Source organism: Chenopodium album, chromosome 7 (genome assembly GCF_948465745.1).
Source record: "Chenopodium album chromosome 7, dcCheAlbu1.1, whole genome shotgun sequence".
NCBI classification, from domain to species: domain Eukaryota; kingdom Viridiplantae; phylum Streptophyta; class Magnoliopsida; order Caryophyllales; family Amaranthaceae; genus Chenopodium; species Chenopodium album.
Window position 1 is genome coordinate 74,528,167 of NC_137840.1, and position 21,094 is coordinate 74,549,260.

The 21,094-nt window shown below is 35.9% G+C and overlaps 2 protein-coding genes across 3 annotated transcripts; one reads left to right on the forward strand and one right to left on the reverse strand.

The window, feature by feature from the left end:
* Positions 1–1,070: 1,070 nt before the first annotated feature.
* LOC145639566 (serine/threonine-protein kinase BSK3-like) lies at positions 1,071–12,407 on the forward strand. 2 transcript variants are annotated; one of them, XM_081690838.1, is made up of 12 exons: positions 1,071–1,582; positions 1,698–1,777; positions 2,182–2,279; positions 2,392–2,609; positions 3,466–3,601; positions 4,090–4,223; positions 4,324–4,429; positions 5,487–5,572; positions 5,834–6,022; positions 6,476–6,628; positions 10,782–10,895; positions 11,733–12,407. In XM_081690838.1, the coding sequence occupies exons 3-12, from the start codon at positions 2,198–2,200 to the stop codon at positions 11,979–11,981; spliced, it is 1,467 nt and encodes a 488-aa protein (XP_081546964.1). In that variant the 5' UTR covers positions 1,071–1,582; positions 1,698–1,777; positions 2,182–2,197; the 3' UTR covers positions 11,982–12,407. The 2 variants fall into 2 exon arrangements, with proteins under 2 accessions (XP_081546964.1, XP_081546965.1); XM_081690839.1 differs by lacking the exon at positions 1,071–1,582 and having other exon boundaries at positions 1,594–1,777.
* Positions 12,408–15,113: 2,706 nt separating this feature from the next.
* LOC145639567 (uncharacterized) lies at positions 15,114–18,773 on the reverse strand. The gene is made up of 3 exons (XM_081690840.1): positions 18,262–18,773; positions 16,360–16,414; positions 15,114–15,862 (listed from the first exon to the last, which is right to left on the reverse strand). The coding sequence occupies exons 1-3, from the start codon at positions 18,511–18,513 to the stop codon at positions 15,543–15,545; spliced, it is 627 nt and encodes a 208-aa protein (XP_081546966.1). The 5' UTR covers positions 18,514–18,773; the 3' UTR covers positions 15,114–15,542.
* Between the last annotated feature and the right edge of the window lie 2,321 nt (positions 18,774–21,094).

Consider the following 21,094-nt stretch of genomic DNA (forward strand, 5'->3'; position numbering starts at 1 on the left):
ATAAGATAAGGGAATCTTCGTTTTTAAGAGCATGAACATTAGGGAGGATACCTAATTTATCTCTAATTACGTCCATTTGATGCATTACATTTTCTTTCTTCCACATCACTTTTCACTATCTCTATCCTTTGTGTCACCCTCTCTCTTTAATTTTTCTATCAATAGGGGTATATTTTTTATTTTTTCTTTCCTGTTTACATATACCCCCACCATGTATCATTTCTTCTATTAATATACTAAATTACTCATTAAAAAAATATCAAAATAATCAAAATTTTGGTTGGGGTTAAGGATTTGTTTCCTATTCAGGAAGAGAAATCCTTTAAGCTATTTGAGCATCAATAGGAATCCTTTGAGCAACCCAAACATCTAGCCAAAAGGATATGCTGTATATCATTATTGATGTTCATGTTCTAAGTACTCTTACTAAGTAAGATTTGAAACCTAAATCAAGCAACATATTACTAGATCAACATTTTTACACGATTATACTTAATTTTTAAAATCACCTCACACGTAAAATATATTAAGTGTCATGTCAAGTTGCGCCTCATGTTGAACTAACATGTCATAAGTGGTCATAGTTCTAGTCCACAGTACATACAAGCTAACTACTAATGTCTTGTTTTATGCCAAAAATCTAAAAATGGTGACTTTGATAAGCTTAATTGTAACGTGCATAACTGCATAAGTCAATTCTCACTTAGTTTTAGTTTTTTTTTTTTTTTTTTTTGATTGACTTTTTTCATGTCATATCTTGTCATGCATTTTCAAAAAAACTAATCTCAAATCTAACATCCATAATTTCATATTAACATGCTTACTTATGTCATTTTATCTTTTCATTAGTGACCACATACGAGTGTTGAATCATCAATGCCATTTGCTATAGGTTACAAGCTACTAGCTCTAGGTTGCATGAATAAGATCTTTTTTCACAACTCCAAAGTTCCCTATTTGCCTTTTACCAAGAGAAAAGTTAATTATTACAAAATGCAAAAATAGCCTTAAAAAAAAGGCCATTAACCTTCAAAGAGAATAATGATTCGAATCTCAAGAATGAGTACAACCCACGTGCAACTCCCATAAAGTTCTTCTCTTTTTTTCATTTCATCTTATTAATTTCTTCTACCAATTCAGAAAAATTGACCAAAATCTCAATTATTATCTGGCGCCGTTCTGTTAAATCAACGCATAAAATTATTACAGCCACTCTCCTACTACTAGTCTTCTTCTACTGTTTTTTTTGCTTCAATTGTTAAACATAAACACCCATTTTATCCTCTTAATAATGGAGTCACTTTAGTATACTCTATATTACTCAAAAAAATTTGGATTGATTGATTGACTGACCCCCCCTTTTATTTTCTTCTTCAAATTCCATGAATTTGGACAACACTTCCAATTTTTTTGTCAAAATTCCCTGATTTCATGTTCTGAAACCCTTTGATTTTCCTTAGATTTTGTTATTTGGGTGTATCTTCAATGCCCCACTTATTAATTTGATGACCCATTTGCTTGATCTGATCCAATTTGGTTTATTTAAGTTGATTTATTTAGTGGGGTTTGTTTGATTTTTGAGGTACCCATCTTTTATTTTTTGGATTGAATTTTGTTTAAAATTGATCAGAATTTTCTGGGTTTGAGAAATTTGGATCTGGGTGTGATGATTTGTTGAAATTTTTTCATGTTTTTAGGGTTTTGGAAGTGTTAGAAGCTAATCTATTGACTGAATTGAGGAGTAAGAAGCTGTCTTAGCTGATTGTGTGTGTAAAAGGTGAGCAATTCCTCAACTTTCTAGAAAAATATTCTGTTTGTTTGTAATTTGGATTTTACTAGAAAATGGTTGTGAGGTTGCTAGATTTATTGATTACTTTGTTTGATCTTTATAATTTTTACTTGTTTAGGTTATATGATATTGTTGCTTTAATCGATTTAGTGACAGTTGAAAAGCTATTTTGATGGGACAAACTAGAAAGAGAGAAAAATAGAAAGAAAGATTTTACCATGCATTAGTAAACTTTTTAATTTTATGAGTTATCTTTATTAGAAGCCTTTAGGCTTTAGGTGAAAATTTAACTAGGATACTGTTTTGATAATAATTCTGAATCGCCCCTTTCATGTTTGAATAATTATCTTAAGCATGATGCTAGAAAAGTATATTTGTTGCTTGTGCTTCAGGTAACTGTGTAGAGAAATGGGATCTCAAGGGTCTAAACTCGGAACGTGTTGCTTAGGTTCACCTAATAAGACAGCAGTGCTCGAGGCTCCTGATGTTGGTAGGTCAAGCAGTTTCTCAACATTTTAAGCATAGTCATTTTCTTGATGTGTTTGTGTGTGTTTTTTTTTTTGAGAATTTTTGTGTTGATTGGTGATCATGTTTTGGGACAGGTAATGAGGATGATAATGGACTTGGGTTACTCACATTCCGCGAGTTCACATATGAACAACTTAAAAATGCAACATCAGGCTTTGCAGTTGAGAACATTGTATCTGAACATGGTGAAAAGGCCCCAAATGTGGTGTATAAAGGGAAACTAGAGAACCAGACAAGAATTGTCGTTAAGCGTTTTAATAGAAGTGCATGGCCTGACTCTCGCCAATTTTTGGTAAGGAAGCTCTCTTATCGTCCTTCGATCCAAACCTACCATGCTTTACCTTTCATACGAGTAGTTCTTTGACTTTTTTCATGCTTTAGTAGGCGCTTATGTTTGAAATTTTAATCTAATGTACATAGTGAATTACCAGATGATTGGCATGTTATTTATCTGCTCTCGTTTTCTCTCTGATTATAAAGTTACTTTCTTGAGAGAGAAGACTTACTGAATTGTGTATGGCGGCACTATGTTAGCTCAGAATTAATGGCTTAGGTAATATATATTACTATTTAATTCCTGAAAACAAAATTATGTTGTAGAGCTTAGTTAAGGAGTCCAATTACAATCTGTTCCAAAAGTCACATTTGAAATTGAACTCCTTAGTCCTTAACCAAGGTCATATAAGATATGTTGTCCGGACTCAAGTATCACTGTTAGACATTGCCACACTGGTACTTTTCCAAGTTTTTATTTTGCTATACTATGAAATTTTTTCCATCGTGTTGTCCACTTGTCCAAAATGAAGTGTCAACTGTCCATACCATAGCTGGAGTACTGATCGTTTGACATCATTTGTAGCATAATGAAGAGTTAAAGTTGATTGTTTGAATCGATGCTCTGCTGTCACTTTAAATTATCTGTCCAATTGTCACCTAATATGATATTCTTGTCTGTGCCCACCTTGTCTGCAATAAGCTTTTTAGTTTGTACGGAGTATGTGACATTTACGTGGCAAAAGTTTCAGTGTGTATAATTTGTGTTAGTTTAGCTTAGTTTCCTTTGTTTCATCTTCCTTAGCTAGAATTGTTATATAAGCATTTATTGCTTTGCTGAATCCGTGTTCCTGGTCCTTCTTTCTCATGTTCAGGAAGAAGCTCGGTCTGTTGGTCAGCTGCGTAACCAGAAGTTGGCAAATCTGCTTGGCTGTTGTTGTGAAAATGATGAAAGGCTACTTGTGGCTGAGTACATGCCCAACAGTACCCTTGCAAAACATCTTTTCCATTGTAAGTATGTGGCCTGTGTGGCTGTGTTGTTTTAGTGAGCTTTGTGGGGTGCTTACAGCCTTACATATAGTTCTTGATAACAGTGTCATGCAAATATGCAATATTCTGGTTCAAGCTCATCTGGCCTGTACCCATTGATGCCGCCCCCTTCCCCCCTTCTCTTTTCCCCATATCTTCTTATAAGGATGAGTTAGCAGCTTCATAAATGTTCTTGCTAATCACGTGCTTGTTAATTTATTAGAGCTAATGGCTGTTTTTTTTTCCTCAAATGAAGGCTGTGCTATGTTGAAAGTCTGTAAAACTGCTTCTCACCTTACATTCTTAACCTGAATGGCAGAATTAGGTTTAAATCCTTTGTCTCCACAATTAAGGTTATATAAAGACCCATTGTATGCAATGCCACCTGCAAAACTATTTTCTTCCCTAAATTAGGGTTTTTTTTTTTTTCTTATGTATTTTGATTTGTTCATTGTTACTCACTTTGGTAGGGGATGCACAGCCAATGAAGTGGGCAATGCGGTTGAGGGTTGTCCTACATCTTGCTCAAGCTTTGGAATATTGTACGAGCAGAGGACGATCCCTTTATCATGACCTCAATGCTTACAGAATTCTATTTGATGGGGTAAATAATTCACTGATATTCTGTCATTATTCTATGAATCTAATTCATTGTACTAGTATTTCTTTCGATATTCTTCAAATCATTTATTGAAAACTTGCAGGATTGTAATCCCAGGCTTTCTTGCTTTGGCTTGATGAAAAATAGCAGAGATGGGAAAAGTTATAGTACAAATCTGGCATTTACTCCTCCGGAGTATTTAAGAACTGGTAAATTATGATCTTTTTCCTCTCCTCTTTCACTTATCTTCTATTATGATGGAAAGACTCAAGTCATGTCCCATTTTCTATTTGGGGGTTGTTATTGTGGAGTTTTCTTTTCAATATTAGACATTATTGTTCTTTTAGGTTTGATATCTTGGTTAGCTGCTCAATAACATGTTGAACTTGGGAAGACTTGCAATGGAAGAGCTGCAATGGAAGAGTTGGGGTGAATGGGTGATTAGGAAATTTGGTTTTCAGTTTAGTTCCTAGCAATATTGTTCTGCTTTATGCTGCTTGAAGGACAAGGGTTGAAATTAAGGCGCTTTAGGAGTCTGCTTTTCCTAACTCCTAAGTACATTGGCTATATCAATTTTGGTATTATATATGTTGAGTTGTTTTGTGGTGCAGAACTATTTAAGGTTTAAGTCATCAATCAAAACCGGAGTAAGCAAAAGGGGTAAAAAAGAACTATGTTTTCACCAAATTGGATTTTCTTATCAGATTTTTTCTTCAATTGAGTAGACTACTAGGATATTGAGAACAACTACATGTGATTTGTCACATTGAAAGCGTACCAATTATGAGCTAAGCTTTGCAAACAAATAATAATTACCGATGAACTAGACTGCATGTGCCAAAAGCTGAGTGAAGAATTAAAATAAAAAAGTAAAATATATATGACGAAGGATTTGTTTTTATAAAAACTATTTTGAGTTTTTTCTTGTGAGTTAATAACTATTTAGTTCTCTCAAAGTGTATTAATGAAATATTCTTCCTCATTGAACTGAAATTCCTGTTGGAAGCTTGTTTTATGTTTGTGACCTGAACTACTATGAATTAACTGACCATGGTCTGAGCAGAGCCCTTCCCAAAATGTTAAGTTCTTAATGTGGGGGAGGATAGAACTTAGGAAACAATTACCGTAATAGAGTTTGCTGTTAGGCTACATATATTTGGTCACATCACTATTTATTTTAATATTTTGTAGCAATGTGGGAGCTGAAGGTAATCTACCTAGAGGTCACTAATTTAGTTATTGTTGTGCATCATCTTATGCTTGTAGGGAGAATAACACCAGAGAGTGTTATATATAGCTTTGGAACTCTGTTGCTCGACCTTATTAGCGGAAAGCATATTCCACCAAGTCATGTAAGTATTCATCTCTTTCCTCTTCATTGTTGTTCAGATATCTGTTATCTTTAGTAGAATGATATTTTGTCTTACTTGTTTCTGTGAAATGCGGTGGGTGAGGAATGCGATGTTCATGTTTGCATGAATAAGTTGGATTATTGGATAAATAAATTTATCTTTTGACTAAAGTGTTAAACTATTGTGTATTGCTGAGAAGTGTCATGAAATGTGTTAAATATCTTTGATTGATTGAATCTTATACATTACGCATATGTTTAGGCCCTAGACTTGATAAGGGATCGGAATCTTCAGATGCTGACTGATTCCTGTTTGGAAGGACAATTTTCTAATGATGATGGTACTGAGTTAGTGCGCCTTGCTTCCCGATGTTTACATTATGAACCACAAGAGCGACCAAACACTAGATCACTGATTGCAGCTTTGACGCCTCTTCAGAAGGAAATTGAGGTCAGTTACCTTTACTGTTCTTGGAATGCCTCCATTCTCCTGTTCTAAGTTGTAATTTGGCAATTGTTAAGTTTTTGCTTATTCCTGTCTCCTGACATGCCGAATGCCTTGATTTATTCTTTTTATAAGTGGGATATTTGTTATTATGGAAACAAAAACCACTATTAATTCGCTACTGACAACCCCCCCCCCCCCCCCCTTTTTTCTTCTCTCTCTTCTTTTAAAATGGAAATTGCAAATTAGTGCGCTAAAGTGGTTTATTTTGGCCTAAAGTCACAGAACTAGGTAGCAAATTGCAGTCCCGCACCCAATTTTTCCATAAATTAAGTTAAGCTGCCAGTCTGCCACTGCATTCACTGTGCTGGTCTTTGTGTCAACATTTACATACTTACATGTACCCACTTATGCAAGTTCCATGATATCGTAATTTAATTCTATCAATTCATTATGCAGGCTCCTTCTCACGTGTTAATGGGTATCCCTAACAGTGCATTATCCTTGCCTTTATCTGCTCTGGGTGAGGCATGTGCAAGAAGGGACTTGACTGCCATTCATGAAATTTTGGAGTCACTTGGTTATAAAGATGATGAAGGAGTGGCGAACGAGGTTTGTTTTTGTGGTTATTTTTATTCTATATTTGATTTAATTGTCATCTGCTGTCTCTACTCTCAGTCTTTGCACTAGATACTTTGAAGTTATGGCAAAATATATTTCCTTTTTAAAGTAATGCTCTTCAGTCTTCAGGGAAATTCAATAAATTGCTTTATTCAGTCTATCTACAGCAGATTGAATCTAATAATATCAGTGTTGTAATTGTCATTTGATGTAGTATGAGAAATTACAACAATGGGAAGTCATGATGTATGCAGCTTTACCTTCAACCAGCCTATATGCACGAGACTATTAACTGCTTGTTGAAAATTAGCAGTTGATGACATATAAATATAATGTACCATGTCGATGAGACTTTTCAGATTTTTGGCTTTTCTGATCACTTAGTGCTCTTATTAGGCAATAATAGGGCATGTATCAACACTTCTTCATGTTCAGCTCCATGATTTGTTCCTGAATTAAGGAGAAGTCTAGCTCATGGTTATTTCTTTGCTTTGAAATCCAAATAGACTCAAATGATGGGTATGGACTGTGTTGTCAGTCATGTCAAGAGTTTGTTCTCAAGTTCATTCAAAGTATGCCTGGCATATTTCGGCAATCTCAATCAATCAATCAATCAAAGCCTTAATCCCAAAAGTGGGGTCGGCTAACATGAACCAAATTTGATTATTCCGTGTAGTCATCAACATAAATCTTTCTCCTCCATCCCTTACGATCCAAAACTTCATCCTCACGTAAATCCATGCACTTCATATCCTTCCTCACTCCTTCCAACCAAGTCATCTTTGGTCTCCCTCTTCCTCGTTTAATCCCTCCATGGTCCCACTCTTCCACTCTTCGCACCGGTGCACCCTCGGGTCTCCGTCTTACATGTCCAAACCAACGCAGACGATTTTCCCTTAATTTATCTACAATGCCCGCCACACCTACTTTCTTGCGAATAACCTCATTTCTGATTCTATCTCTTAAAGTGTTTCCACACATCCACCTTAACATGCGCATTTCCGTAACCTCCATCTTTTTAATATGCTCTTTCTTAGAAGGCCAACATTCTGTACCATAGAGCAACACTGGTCTTATGGCAGTCCTGTAGAATTTTCCCTTCAACTTTAAGGGAATGCTGCGGTCGCATAACACTCCCGTGGCCGCTCTCCATTTAAGCCACCCTGACTTAATCCTGTGGGTCACGTCTTGATCAATGTCACCATTCTTCTGGATGATCGACCCTAGGTACTTAAAACATTCACTCATGGTCAAATCCTTTCCATCCAAACTCACCACTTCATTGCTTGTCCCCCTCTGAGTGCCAAAACGACATACCAAATATTCAGTCTTACTCCGACTTAGCTTAAACCCTCTAGATTCCAACCTTTGCCTCCATTGCTCCAACTTGACATTAACCCCATCCTTAGTCTCATCCACCAAAACGATATCATCTGCGAACAGCATACACCATGGAACCTCATCTTGAATTGGTCTAGTTAATTCATCTAGAACCGTTGCAAAAAGAAAAGGGCTTAATGCAGACCCTTGATGCAATCCGATTGTAATAGGGAAATCTTTTGTCAACCCTCCGCATGTCCTCACATTTGTTGACACATCCCGATACATATCCTTAACTAGGTCTACATACCTTCGTGGGATACCTTTCTTCAACATTGCCCACCAAAGTATCTCTCTTGGCACCTTGTCATATGCCTTCTCTAAATCAATAAAGACCATATGAAGATCTTTCTTCTTTACCCTATAAAACTCCATCATTTGTCTTATCAAATGGATTGCCTCCATAGTAGATCTCCCAGGCATAAAACCAAATTGGTTATCTGAAATGCTTGTGCATGCCCTCAACCTTTGTTCAATCACCCTTTCCCACAACTTCATAGTATGGCTCATAAGCTTAATTCCTCGATAGTTAGAACAATCTTGAGCGTCTCCTTTGTTTTTATAAACCGGGACCAAGGTGCTCTTCCTCCAATCTTGTGGGATCCTTGTAGCCGTCCATATCTTGTTGAAAAGGTTTGTTAACCAATCAATACCAATCTTACCCAAACACCTCCACACCTCTATCGGTACCCCATCAGGGCCAACCGCCTTCTTAGGTTTCATCTTCCTCAGTGCAATCTCCACCTCTACTCTCCTAATCCTTCGCACATACTCCATGTTGATTTCTTCATCACTCATAGAGGTATCTCCTATCACAACTCCATTACTTCCATTAAATAATTCATCGAAGTACCCCTTCCACCTGTCCTTGATGCCCTCCTCTTGCACTAGGACCATTTGGTTCTTATCTTTGACACACTTCACCATGCCAATATCCTTCCTTGCCTCTTGTCTTCTCTTTGCCATCTTATAAATGATCCTTTCTCCCTCCTTGGAATCAAGCTTTTCATAAACCTCCTGATATGCCTTTTCTTTTGCTTGGCGAACAGCTGCCTTTGCCTTGCTCTTAGCCTCCTTATACGCTGCAAAGGTTTCATCACTCCTACATTTTCCTAAGGCTTGATAGCATTCCCTTTTTTGCTTAATTACTGCTTTCACCTCTTCATTCCACCACGAAGTATCTCTCTGTACCGAAGTTCTTCCCCTTACTTCCCCTAAGACCTCTTTGGCCACTCTTAGGAAACAGTTCTTCATTCGTAACCAAGTCATGTCCGGATCCACCTCTCCATCCCAATCCGCTTCTTCAATTACCTTTTCTGTAAAAACCTTAGCTTTTGCATCCCTTAGGGTCCACCATCTTATCCTTGGTTCTTCTTGTCTAACTTTTTTCTTCGCCTTCTCTTTCAGACGAATAGTCATTACCAATAGCCGGTGTTGGGTGACCACACTCTCCCCTGGGATAACCTTACAGTTTATGCAACTTTGTCTATCTATGCTCCTTGTGAGCAGGAAGTCTATTTGAGTTGCATTTGCTCCATTCCGAAAAGTTATCAAGTGTGAATCCCTCTTCTTAAACCAAGTATTAGCCAAAATTAAATCATATGATTGGGCAAAATCCATAATAGCTTCACCACCGGCGTCCCTCTGCCCATACCCAAAGCCTCCATGGACACTCTCATAGCCATCTCGGCTCGCCCCAACGTGCCCATTTAGATCCCCTCCAATATATAACTTCTCTGAGTGGTGGACACCCTGCACCACCTCGTCTAGGTCCTCCCAAAATTGTCGTTTCTCTTCTGCATCTAAACCCACTTGGGGAGCATAAGCACTGATAACATTCACAATCTCCTTGCCACATAGCAACTTCAGCCTTATCAACCTATCGTTCTTCCGATAGACCTCGATCACCTCTTTTGCCAACCTCTCATCGAGAACCACACCAACTCCGTTCCTAGCTCCACCATTCCTTGTTCTGTGGCTCGTTTCTTGCCCAACATACCATACCTTATACCCCAAAACCAAGCCTCGAGCTCCTTCTCCCGTCCATCTTGTCTCTTGGAGGCACATGATGTTCACGCGTCGTCTTTTCATTACTTCTACCAATTCTGCTGATTTTCCCGTAAGAGACCCCACATTCCAAGAACCAATCCGCAAACTAAATTCTTTTCTCCCACGCTCCCTCCTGATCCCAACTCCAAGCCCTTGATTATTTGACACCACAATTGGGCAATATGGCGCGTCGCTTCTGGGCGACGACCTAGCAACCCTTACATACTTATCACTGCACCCGGGTCTGGGAAGTGCAGCGCGTCGCTCAGTAGGGAACGCCCCAATGGCACGCCCTTGCTCATTTGACACCACACTCGGGCAATGTGGCGCGTCGCTTCTGGGCGACGACCTAGCAACCCTTGCATACTTATCACTACACCCGGGTCTAGGAAGTGCAGCGCGTCGCTGAGTAGGGAACGCCCCCACGAAAATATCTGTTTGGCTCATGTCATGGGATGTGACGAAGTTTTATACTGGCTGTCACTGGCCTACCGTAACAGTATAAACTCTTAAATTTATGGATCGTATAACTTCTTAAATTATATTTGGTTGGAAACAGTATAAACTCTTCTAAAGCCTGTATCTCTGTTTGGTAATTATTTGGCTTTAATTTAATCCATTTTACTATCCTTTTCTTAGTGGAGGTAAGGGCTGTTTATATGCATATTTAAATATCCTTGATGAGTAGCTTATCATGGATTTCCATATACTGCAGCTCTCCTTTCAGATGTGGACTGACCAAATGCAGCAATCTTTGGAATCAAAGAAGAAAGGTGATAGTAACTTCAAGCAGAAAGATTTTAAGTCAGCAATAGAACGATACACACAGGTGGATTTTCCTTCCTAGCATGTTTGATGATTTCTACATGTTTAGCATGATTTGATTTCCATTTCTTGGTGTATCAGATAGGAATTCTGAGTGTAAACCATGAGTATGTGTCAGTTATTTGTTTCGTGTGTTTTATTGCTACTGATACACCTATATGATGGTGTAAATATCGAGTCTAGATAAGTTTTTGTTTTTTCTGCTGTCAATCTTGGTAGCTTGGGATATATAGCCAGGAAGAATGCTCTGGAGGAAGATTTTTTGAGTCGCAGTGGTTAAGATTAAATGGCTAAAACATTTTCCAAGACCTGGGAATTTTAAGTTTTCTCTCTACCCCTACTTTTTTCGGATTTCCTGAATTTGCTTCTCTATGGAAATCTCCGCCCCTAGTGAGCAGTGAAAATGGAATCCTATTTTTCCTTTTTACAACTCTATCCAAATTTATTATTATTGTCTTTTACAAGCCTACATGAGCTCTTACTAATTTGTTGGGGTTTCTTAAAAAAAAAATGTTCGTTGGGTTCAAAGCGTTATGAAATGATTGACAAATCCAATCCCTATTGATAGTGGGTTACTTCCCAATTAACCCCCTCAGATCTTGCTCTGATCAACTAGAATTTTTTTCCAAATCAAACGATGTTGGCACACCCTCCTAGTTATTTTTTTCTGTATATATTTGTGCATGACAGCCTAACCAGAGAATAAATATGGAGGGAGGGAGTAGCCTGCAGAAATTGATGACCGAAGACCTGTTTTATGCTCCTGACTGCTTAATTCAATGTGCTCATTTGCTCTGATAATTTGCGCCTTAACAACTGAGCCCTTTTTCACTATGTGCAGTTCGTTGATGGTGGGATGATTTCTCCAACAGTCCTTGCACGCCGCAGTCTCTCACATCTTATGAGCGACATGCCACAGGAAGCTTTAGAAGATGCAATGCAAGCTCAAGTGATTTCACCTGTCTGGCACATTGCTTCATATCTTCAAGCTTCTGCTCTTTTTGCCCTTGGAATGGAAAACGAGGCACAAGAGGCTCTGAAAGAGGGCACTACCCTTGAAGCGAAAAGGGATGTCAGAGATGCAAAATAATCAGAAACCTTGTGCAGCAATGAATTAATACTGAATGAAGCATGCCCTCCCCAGAAAAAGGTCTTAAAACGTGAGTTTTGAAATTGAGGAGAAGGCAATGCAGTGATTCTCTTGTCCGAAGATTTTTGCCTCCTTTGCAGCTTCTCAGACGAAAAATTTCAGCTGTCAAAAATTTTAATAGGTTGATTAGCTTGTCCCACATTCTCCTTGGAGAGTTTGCAAGTGCAAGGCATCAAAATCCTATAAACTTGTAATTTGTGTACAGTAAATATGTGGTTTGGGTGGTTTTTGAACTAAAAAACTCAAGTTTTCAGCTTATATTTACGGAAGTAAATAATGGCTTCCGTTTCTCCATCAAGTCTTGTTACAATTGTGTGGGCAATGCCTTTCTTTAACATATATATCCAATGAAAGTTTCAATATCAAGGTTCAGACTCGTTATTAATCTGTTATTGTTATTCAGTTTGACTTGCAGATGAAACATTTTATTCGCGTAATTTAATCAGCATCTAACAGGGGAAAAATGTAAGTAGTGTAAGCCCCCTATAAACTCGAACTTATAGTCAATTCCTCGACTCATGACTCTAAAGTCTTGAAATTCTACGTAGTACTTCCTCTGTTTCCTTAAAATCTAACAAATCGCAGCTACTACCAATAAGTCCCTAGTAGTCCAGGAAAAATGCTCTAACAATAGCCTTCGTCCATGAGACTTTGACGGGTGCTTCATTAGCCCGTTGTTCCCTTTGATTCAGCTCCATTTCCCTTTGGATCTTTGCCTCGATTTCTTTTGTCATATCACTTCTGAGTTTTTGGACCTCCGCTTCAACTTCCCTAACACAAAAGAATGAGTTTGAATCAGACATTATTCAAGTAGACTGTAAAGTAATTGCCGAGGTTATTGATAAAAAAATGTATCCTGACCTTCTTATTTGTGCATCCATCTCCTCCCTGTATATACTTAATTATAAATAGTATTAATCAGTATTGCCACAAAAAAGCATAATTATTTCTTAACTTATTTTAATTTCAAGGCTGTTTTATGTTGACTTATCTACTCTTATAAGAACTTATGCTTCGTGATAAAAATAAAATAAAAAAATTACGCGAAAAGAATGCAATCCTAAAAGAAGCAATAACTATTTGCCCCATCTAGGACTTCAAATTCAGGAGGTAAAATGATATAGCTTAAACCTTTTCGAGTTTCTTCTTGCTTCTATTTTGTCGTTCACCCTGTGTAATTGCATACAAAATTCTAATCAGCAAGTAATACTTTATTTATTTCAGAAATAATAGTCACGTGTACTAAATAGTAAATACAGAGTATGAAAAACCTTTAATTAATAACTAAGGAAATGGTGAAGTCTACAGTCTACTTAGTTATAAAGGGTCACTGTAACAATGTAACGTGACTATTATTTTCGGATAGAGAGAAGGATAAAAATAAGCTGTATTACGTACCCCTTAAAAGGGTCATAGACTGCAACGCTAGATAAACCAAGTATACCCAGAATCCAAACTACGAACCACACTAAATAAAGAGGAAATAAAACACGGTAAAATTAAAAGGAGGAAAAAAAAAAAAAAAAAAAAAAGTAGATAACACTTAAAAAAAAAATAAGTTGCGTACCTGATGATGGTTCATCAATGCTTGACCTGAAAGTCATTAGTAATTCTTTTTATGATCTATGATATAAACAAAAAAAAAAAAAAACTAATACTACCTCCGTTACAGGTTATGTGCAACGATTAGACATTTTTCTCTCTGTTTTATATCAAATTGTTGCACATAACTTGTAACGGAGGTAGTAATTAAATCGAGAATGTTCATGTGTACATACGTTTGATTCAATGGGGCACGATTCTGAGCAGAAACATTGCAGTGATTTGATATAGCACGTCTTTGAACGGGCGCACTAGAGACATTGACGGGAATACGGACATTCTTACTCCTCCAACTCCAAAATTTCCTAAATCACGTATCATCATTACCAACAAATTAAGCCATCAATCACTAATTAATTCTTGATTGTCAAATAATGTGTAGTACACAAAAGAAGTTAAAACCCTAATACTATAATGAATTAATTTTTTTTGGGAGACCCTAACAACAAACAAAAACCCTAATAGTATAATAATACTCCGTAATAATGATAATAATATGATTAAAGAATCAATAACAATAACAACAACCAAAAAAACATACATAGTATGCTTCGTGAGAGTGGTACGGATCACCATAATCTTTTATGTTTGTTGTTCCAATAGAAAATTCTTTGTAAACTATACTATGAACAAAATTACCTTGGAGAAAAAGATAAGCAGGCCAAAATATTTGGAAAAATTAGCTTAATCTAAAAAAAGTAACAACAATTAATCTTTAACCCTCAAAATGCTCTATATATATATATATAATGGTCTGGACTTTCAGCTATATATGGGCCTAATTTAAAGGATTGGAATTGATTTAATAATTACTCTAGAGCTGTCAAAAGCTGACCCAACCCGAAATACCAACATGAACCCGATTATTAATCGACCCGTCTGAATCCGGAAAAATGGTGACCCGATTTTAACTCGAGATTGACCCGACCTAATTGTAACTCGTAAATTATTGACTTGAACTGAACCTGACTCGAACCCGAGAATGTCCCTAACTCGTTTTAATTTTGATCGAATTAGGGTTTCAATTTCAAACACATTGATTAATTATTTTCTGATATATTATTAGGCCCATTAAACGACTGAAAAAAGGGGATGGTAGTAATGCTATACTGTTAGAAGAAGAAGATAGAATCACCAGTTAACCTGATGCTCTATTAGGAAACATACTCTCATTCCTTCCTATAGAAGTAACCTAAGGACCGAGGTTGTACTTGATGTTTTAATGTGGAGTATCTAATGTATGACGACGTTTCTGCATCTCACTACTGCATTGGAGATCTGAATGCTCTTGTTGAAGCTGAAATCAACCAAAGTAGTCTTTAACATTATCTTTAATTACATTTAATTTTCTTTGTTTGACTTTTACAACCCCTTAATGTATTACCCCCAATCCAAGCATGCCCCTAATATAGAAGGAACGAGAAGAGAAAAAAAGTCTTAACATGCCATAATCGCTACCAAGTATTTATATGGAGATATCTAAGATTATTGTGATTTATAAGAAGGGAAATTAAAAATATAAAAAAATATAAGAAAATGTTTTGGTAGGAAAAAGGTTACAAATTATAAATTGCAATTAATCCATTTACCAAATTGATGAGGATATTCAAACCAGATCATTCTAAAACAAACCAAGTCGCCAAATTTAACTCCTACAGCAACTAAATAGAAAGTCACACTCCACAAGTTGATAGCCTAATATACAAGAGATTAGCAATGGGAGCTAGTTTCTAGATCCAAAGAAAAAGAAAAAAAAAAAAAAAAAGGGAGCAAGCCTTCAAAAATTTGACCCACCAAAAAACGATGGAAGAACTAGAGTACAGAATACAGATGCTGGCTTGATCAATATTAGTAGCCCTAGATAAGACACCATAACCTTCCAACAGTCGAGAAAATAACTCATTTACCAGCCCGAAATGACTCCTTGGTTCTGCCATAATACTCAGGTTTAGTTCCATGGAATGTGATGAAATTCCAGCCAAATGCTGAACCACCAACAATGTAAGTTCCCGTGATCCGGGTACTGCCATGCGTTGGCTTTTCAAGATTATTTCCTACTGGGAAGCGCTTTTCTTGTGATGGCTGATCAGCAGGCTTCTGCACAGGCCCTCCCTGTTTCTCGTTAGTGAAATCAACATTTCCTGCTCCGCTGTTGCACTTAGCTAGCGGTACCTTCTCCGCTGTCTGGTGTCTACATAACTCTACCATAAGCGTCATTTCTGCAAGTTTATAGTTGATTTAATAAGTACTTCATAAGATTTACCAAAGGTAGCAAGTGGTCAGCAAAGAAAGAAACAAGTTACAAACTTGTTAAAACGGAAAATAAAAGTCTTGATCACTCATTAATCAAAAGTAAGGCATACGTGTGAGTCTACAAAATTTCTCTAGAACACTTATCACCCAGAAGAAAGGCAAAGGTGTGAACAATCATTTTATTTAAGGTGTAAAGAGTTGGAGACCAACGTAAATGGTATTACAAGGTTTAAGCTACCAAAGTAGGACCTATATTTAGGGTCATCTGCAAACTTCTTCACCACCAAAGTCGCCTCAAGAAAGGGGGAGGGAGAAAAAGGCAGTCCGCAGTAGCATTTGATAGAACAAAGGAAGTGATACAAAAGGCAAACAAGATTGAATACTTTGCATACAACACATAAATAGTTACTGCAGAGGCTAAACTTTTAACATCTGAGCTAAAGATGAAGAGAGATTATCATACTTTCTTGGATCTTGCGAGCAGCTTCACAGTTTTGAAAGTCAGGGGCACGGAGAACCTTCAACATAGAAAAGAAAAGACATCAGTGTCTTATTATGATCATACATAGTTATCAGCACACTAAAAAAAGGATCTATGATAAAAACTTTTGAGGCAAACTGGTATCACAGTACTAATTAAATCTGAGGCAACAGGTATAATGGTAAGACCTCATCTCAAGGGCCTTGTATTTCAGGTATAATGGTAAGACCTCATCTCAAGGGCCTTGTATATCAGAAGTCTAGTTCAAGTGTCAAAGAGTTCAAGTTCAAATATCATATTGAAAAACAAACTACAAATCAACTTAGAACCAGTTCAATTACTCTTTAGGGAGTATATTGAAAAACAAGGTTAAAGAGTTGCATTGCTCTCACCAAGAGAATCACTGAGGATTAGTGTGCGATAAACCTAACAGAGTATAGCATATTCTACAGGACTTATGCTGATTAACTACAAAACAAAAAGAAAAACATTATGTCAAGGCAGCCAGCACACATCCATACAGAAAATCTGTAGCATCCTCCAAAGAAATTCATTCAACAAAGAAAAGAAGAGAGACTCTATCCGCAGTGGTTGATCTAATATTCGTTTTGACTAAACATTGAAGAAGTTGGACAGAAATTTGTAAACATGAAAAAATTGCTCATAACAGTTTCTGGATCAGAAAATCCAAAAACGAGCATGAGCTATAAAATTGACCAACGAGTACTAATGGACATCAATGGAAGGTTCAGTTACAAGTACACCCATGGGGCGCCACGACCATTTCATATTAAGTAATATCTACACATACATCATAAAATCTAATTCTCTTTCCAATTCTGCAACACCTTTCCTAGCTTAGGTAACTTCATCAGTCATGACCACTAATTCAATTAAACAGCTCAGGAAAGAAAATCATAAACAGGATACGCTTTAATTATTTCCTAATTATGTCAATTACAAAAGAATAAATAGACTGTCAAAGTGGAGGTTAGTGTTGGTTGACAGTAAAATATCTAATACTCGTGCAAACCAGAAGTATGGATGATCACTTAAAGAACGGCTCAAATCAAGGGGTAGACGCAATCTTGCAAAAACAAATTATTCACGAATGAAAATGGCATGGATTGCACCCACATCAAACCCTCAGAAACCCGGATTTGCAATTAGACTAATATAGTAGAAAAAACACTTCCTCGGAAAGATAGTGCATTATTGCATTATGCATCTTGTACCTAGAGTTTCAATTCAGATTTTTTACGAACAAAAATGCAAGCTAAGTTACTCGGACCATTGAATTTATGACTTGTAAATACTTAAATAGACTTATACTAATAAACAAACACGAACATTTGATAATCAACTCTCAGCAGATACAAAGCATTAAATTAGCTCACTGAATCCACATTGAATTCATATGATCTTATTAAAACTCCAATAATCAATTTCAATAATTAACATGACCAAAAATCAAATAAACCTAAAATTGCGAAATAATCCAATTCCAGGCACATTACCAAGAACTACACTCTCGCTCATGCACCTTTACGCAATTAGGGAAGATAAACATTTCTTTGACGCAATCAAACCCATAAAAATCTCAAAAAAAATTCGCCCCGCAAAATTTAATTTGATTAAAAACAAATTAAAGTTCAAATTTTGGCAGAAAACAGAAATCCAAGCAACACCCAGTTGGAGAAACAATTAAAACCAAAACCTAGAAATTCAAACTTTACACAAATCAACAAAACAAGCAACCCACAAAAATTAACAATTGGAAAGTAAAAGTAAACAGAAAAGCAAGCAACTTCAAAGAAAAAAAAAATTCAATTTTCCAGAAATTAAACGATACCCAGAAAATAAAAAAAGTAAAGAAGAGTAAACCTGAAGAAAAAGGGGACGAAGGTCTCTGATAAAAGCACGCATCTTAAAGTAAGGAGAACTCTGAAGAAGATAAGCATGGTCAAGAGGTCTCTTCTTCGGATTGAAATTATTTGAAAGAGGTGGTTGAGATTGTGGCGGGAGATTTGGAACTACTGGAATTTGATTTTGATTTTGATTTGTAGTTGTTGTTAATGGAGTAGTAGTAGTTGTTGTTGAAGGGGTTACTATGGATTGTACAGTTGAAGACGCCATTGAATTTTCTCTCTCCTCTTTTTCTCTTTTCTTCACTTCTCTTTTCTCCTTTGAAATCGGTGAATTTTCTCTCTCTATTAAGTTTTCTTCAAAACGAATTTTAGTGTTTTTGGGACTTTTTTTTTTTTTTTTTTGGTATTAAATTTGGTCTCTTTGAATTCTCTCAGTCCCACAACTCCTAGTCTCCTACTCTTCCAGATCTTTGAATTCCCCTTCTTTTAGTTTCTGGCCGGGATTTTCTTTTATTGTTGTAGTTGTCGCGGTCGTCGTCGAGGTTGTAAGACGACCGAATTTTAGGTCGGAAACTCTAATAATATGATGGTTTATCATTATTCGTCTGCTTTATTAAATTAGGTTAAGCTAAATATTGGTTGTTAAGACTTGACATTAGGGTAAATTTTTATCGGTATGAAATTGGTTGTTTGGTCCATAATCAACTCGATCTATTGAAATTTGAAAGCATCCTTTTTAATGAACACATGAAATAAGATAGCTATATGACTGCAAAAAGCATTGACTTGAGCTAGCTAACTTTAATGATCGGCAAAATCAATCACTTGTTAGTTCCTTAAGATAATGATACTTCGCATAATTGGGTGTTATGGTTGTAGATGACAATTTGGTTTGAGGGAAGAAATCTTCTAAAAAAGTTTATTTCAATATCCTTAAAAGAAACGTATCAGTCTTATTAGGAGTTGAAAACGCTTGTGTCATCTATTGTAGCTATTAGTTTTGATCCAGGTCTTTGAGCTTGGTGTTTCAAATTTCATGGATTAAAAATCAAAATTTCATTTGAAAGAAGTGAAAGAGAGGTATAGGTGTATAGTTGATCATTATAAAGCCTGATTTGATCAAGCTAAATTTGGATATCATTTTCGATATAACAAACAAGCTTGGTGTATGTGAGTTCATACAAAACTCCAACATATAGTTTTGATTCACGACCCCTTTAGTTAAATTTGATAACATTGATAGTATCAAATCTGCATATTTCCTCACTTCATCAATTCCCTCGAAACAATACTCCATATGTCCTAAGATAACTGACACAGTTCTCATTTTCATATGTCTCAGAATAACTTACACGTTATTAAATATAGCATGTGACCACTAATTAAAAACTATATTTCACTACTATTCACTGGCCTGGCCCACTGATTTTTGGAAAACAATTTCAACCACATAAAAATATGAAAAAGAATATTTTTACATCAAACAAATGTATTAAAGGGTACGGTCTCATTCAAAATTGTCTAAAACTATGTGCTCATTTCAACTCCTAGATATTTTGGGGCGAAGGGAGTAATACACAGGGATCCAATGATTGGGATGCTTACATAATTGCATAGAATAAAAAGTAAAAAGCTTCGAATCAATACAAATGTTACCTAAATTTACCGGCAAGATAATTATTTATGGTAATAATATTTAATGTATTGATACGCATCAATAAACCGGAGTTTTATCTAAACTTATTAGTGTAATTAATGAAAGTTTCAATCTTTATGATACTGCTCACCAATATCCAATTTTTATGCAACTACTCACTAGTATCCAAATTCATTATTCAACTTGATACGAAAAAAGAAACACAATTTATGTTTACAAACATTCATAGTAAAAATTGATAACAAAGTTAGAAAGCTACTTGGATGAGAGGAGAGCAAAAATTGAAATGCACTTATTTGGCGTGCCATATTATTGCCACGTAAGTTATACCATGTAAAAGGCAATAAAAAAAAAATTCACAAAGTCTTATATATGGCTGGCCACACCGGCCAGCCACTATAGGGGTTACTTTGCTAATGTAATGGGGGTTACTTGATCAGTGTTAAAGGGGTTACTTCATCATTGTTATAGAGTTACTCAGTCAGTGTTATAGGGGTTACTTGATTGGTATTACAGGGGTTACTTGATCAATGTTATAGGTGTTACTTTAAGGGGTCACACGGTGTGGCTGGCCCGCATACAAGACGAGGTGAAAAAAGTTGATTAAGCAAGAACAAAGAGATAAATTATCTTCAATCAATAACAATCAAACAACAAAACATTTTATAGAGATTTCAATAAAGATTTTATTTTTGTATTACAGTATTATTTTAATACATTTGTTCATTGACATTTAACACGGATACATTCTAGTTAATATTTTTTAAAAAAATTTCTATAAGACGAATAAAAATAATGACTCCATGTTAATAATATGTGACATTGCTTAATCATCATTTTGTGTGAAATAATTATCTTAGGGCCTGTTCCGATTGACTGAACTCAGTTGAACTGAACTGAACTGAACTGAGCTGAACTGAGCTGAGCTGAACTGAACTGAACTGAACTTATTAATTAGTGATTTTTAACTACGGATTAGTGATCTTTGATTATTTATTGATTATTTATTACTATACATATGTGTATATACAAATGTACATATTAAAATATTTACGAAAAATATACTATATAATTATAATTATAAAATGTATGGAAAATATATTATAAAATGTATGGAAAATATATTAAAAACTTGAAACCTCTAATCATTTTAAACACATATACTATTTATTATTATTATTTATTGATGATT

What these genes read in the sequence shown, in the direction of transcription:
- LOC145639567 (XM_081690840.1), bottom strand. Translation starts at nt 18,513, where the DNA reads ATGGCGTCTTCAACTGTACAATCCATAGTAACCCCTTCAACAACAACT. An exon ending in TTCGTCCCCTTTTTCTTCAG is followed by an intron (nt 16,415 to 18,261) that starts GTTTACTCTTCT and finishes TCTATGTTGAAG; the next exon opens with GTTCTCCGTGCCCCTGACTT. An exon ending in TGCTCGCAAGATCCAAGAAA is followed by an intron (nt 15,863 to 16,359) that starts GTATGATAATCT and finishes ATAAACTTGCAG; the next exon opens with AAATGACGCTTATGGTAGAG.
- LOC145639566 (XM_081690838.1), top strand. Translation starts at nt 2,198, where the DNA reads ATGGGATCTCAAGGGTCTAAACTCGGAACGTGTTGCTTAGGTTCACCT. An exon ending in GCTCGAGGCTCCTGATGTTG is followed by an intron (nt 2,280 to 2,391) that starts GTAGGTCAAGCA and finishes GTTTTGGGACAG; the next exon opens with GTAATGAGGATGATAATGGA. An exon ending in CTGACTCTCGCCAATTTTTG is followed by an intron (nt 2,610 to 3,465) that starts GTAAGGAAGCTC and finishes TCTCATGTTCAG; the next exon opens with GAAGAAGCTCGGTCTGTTGG.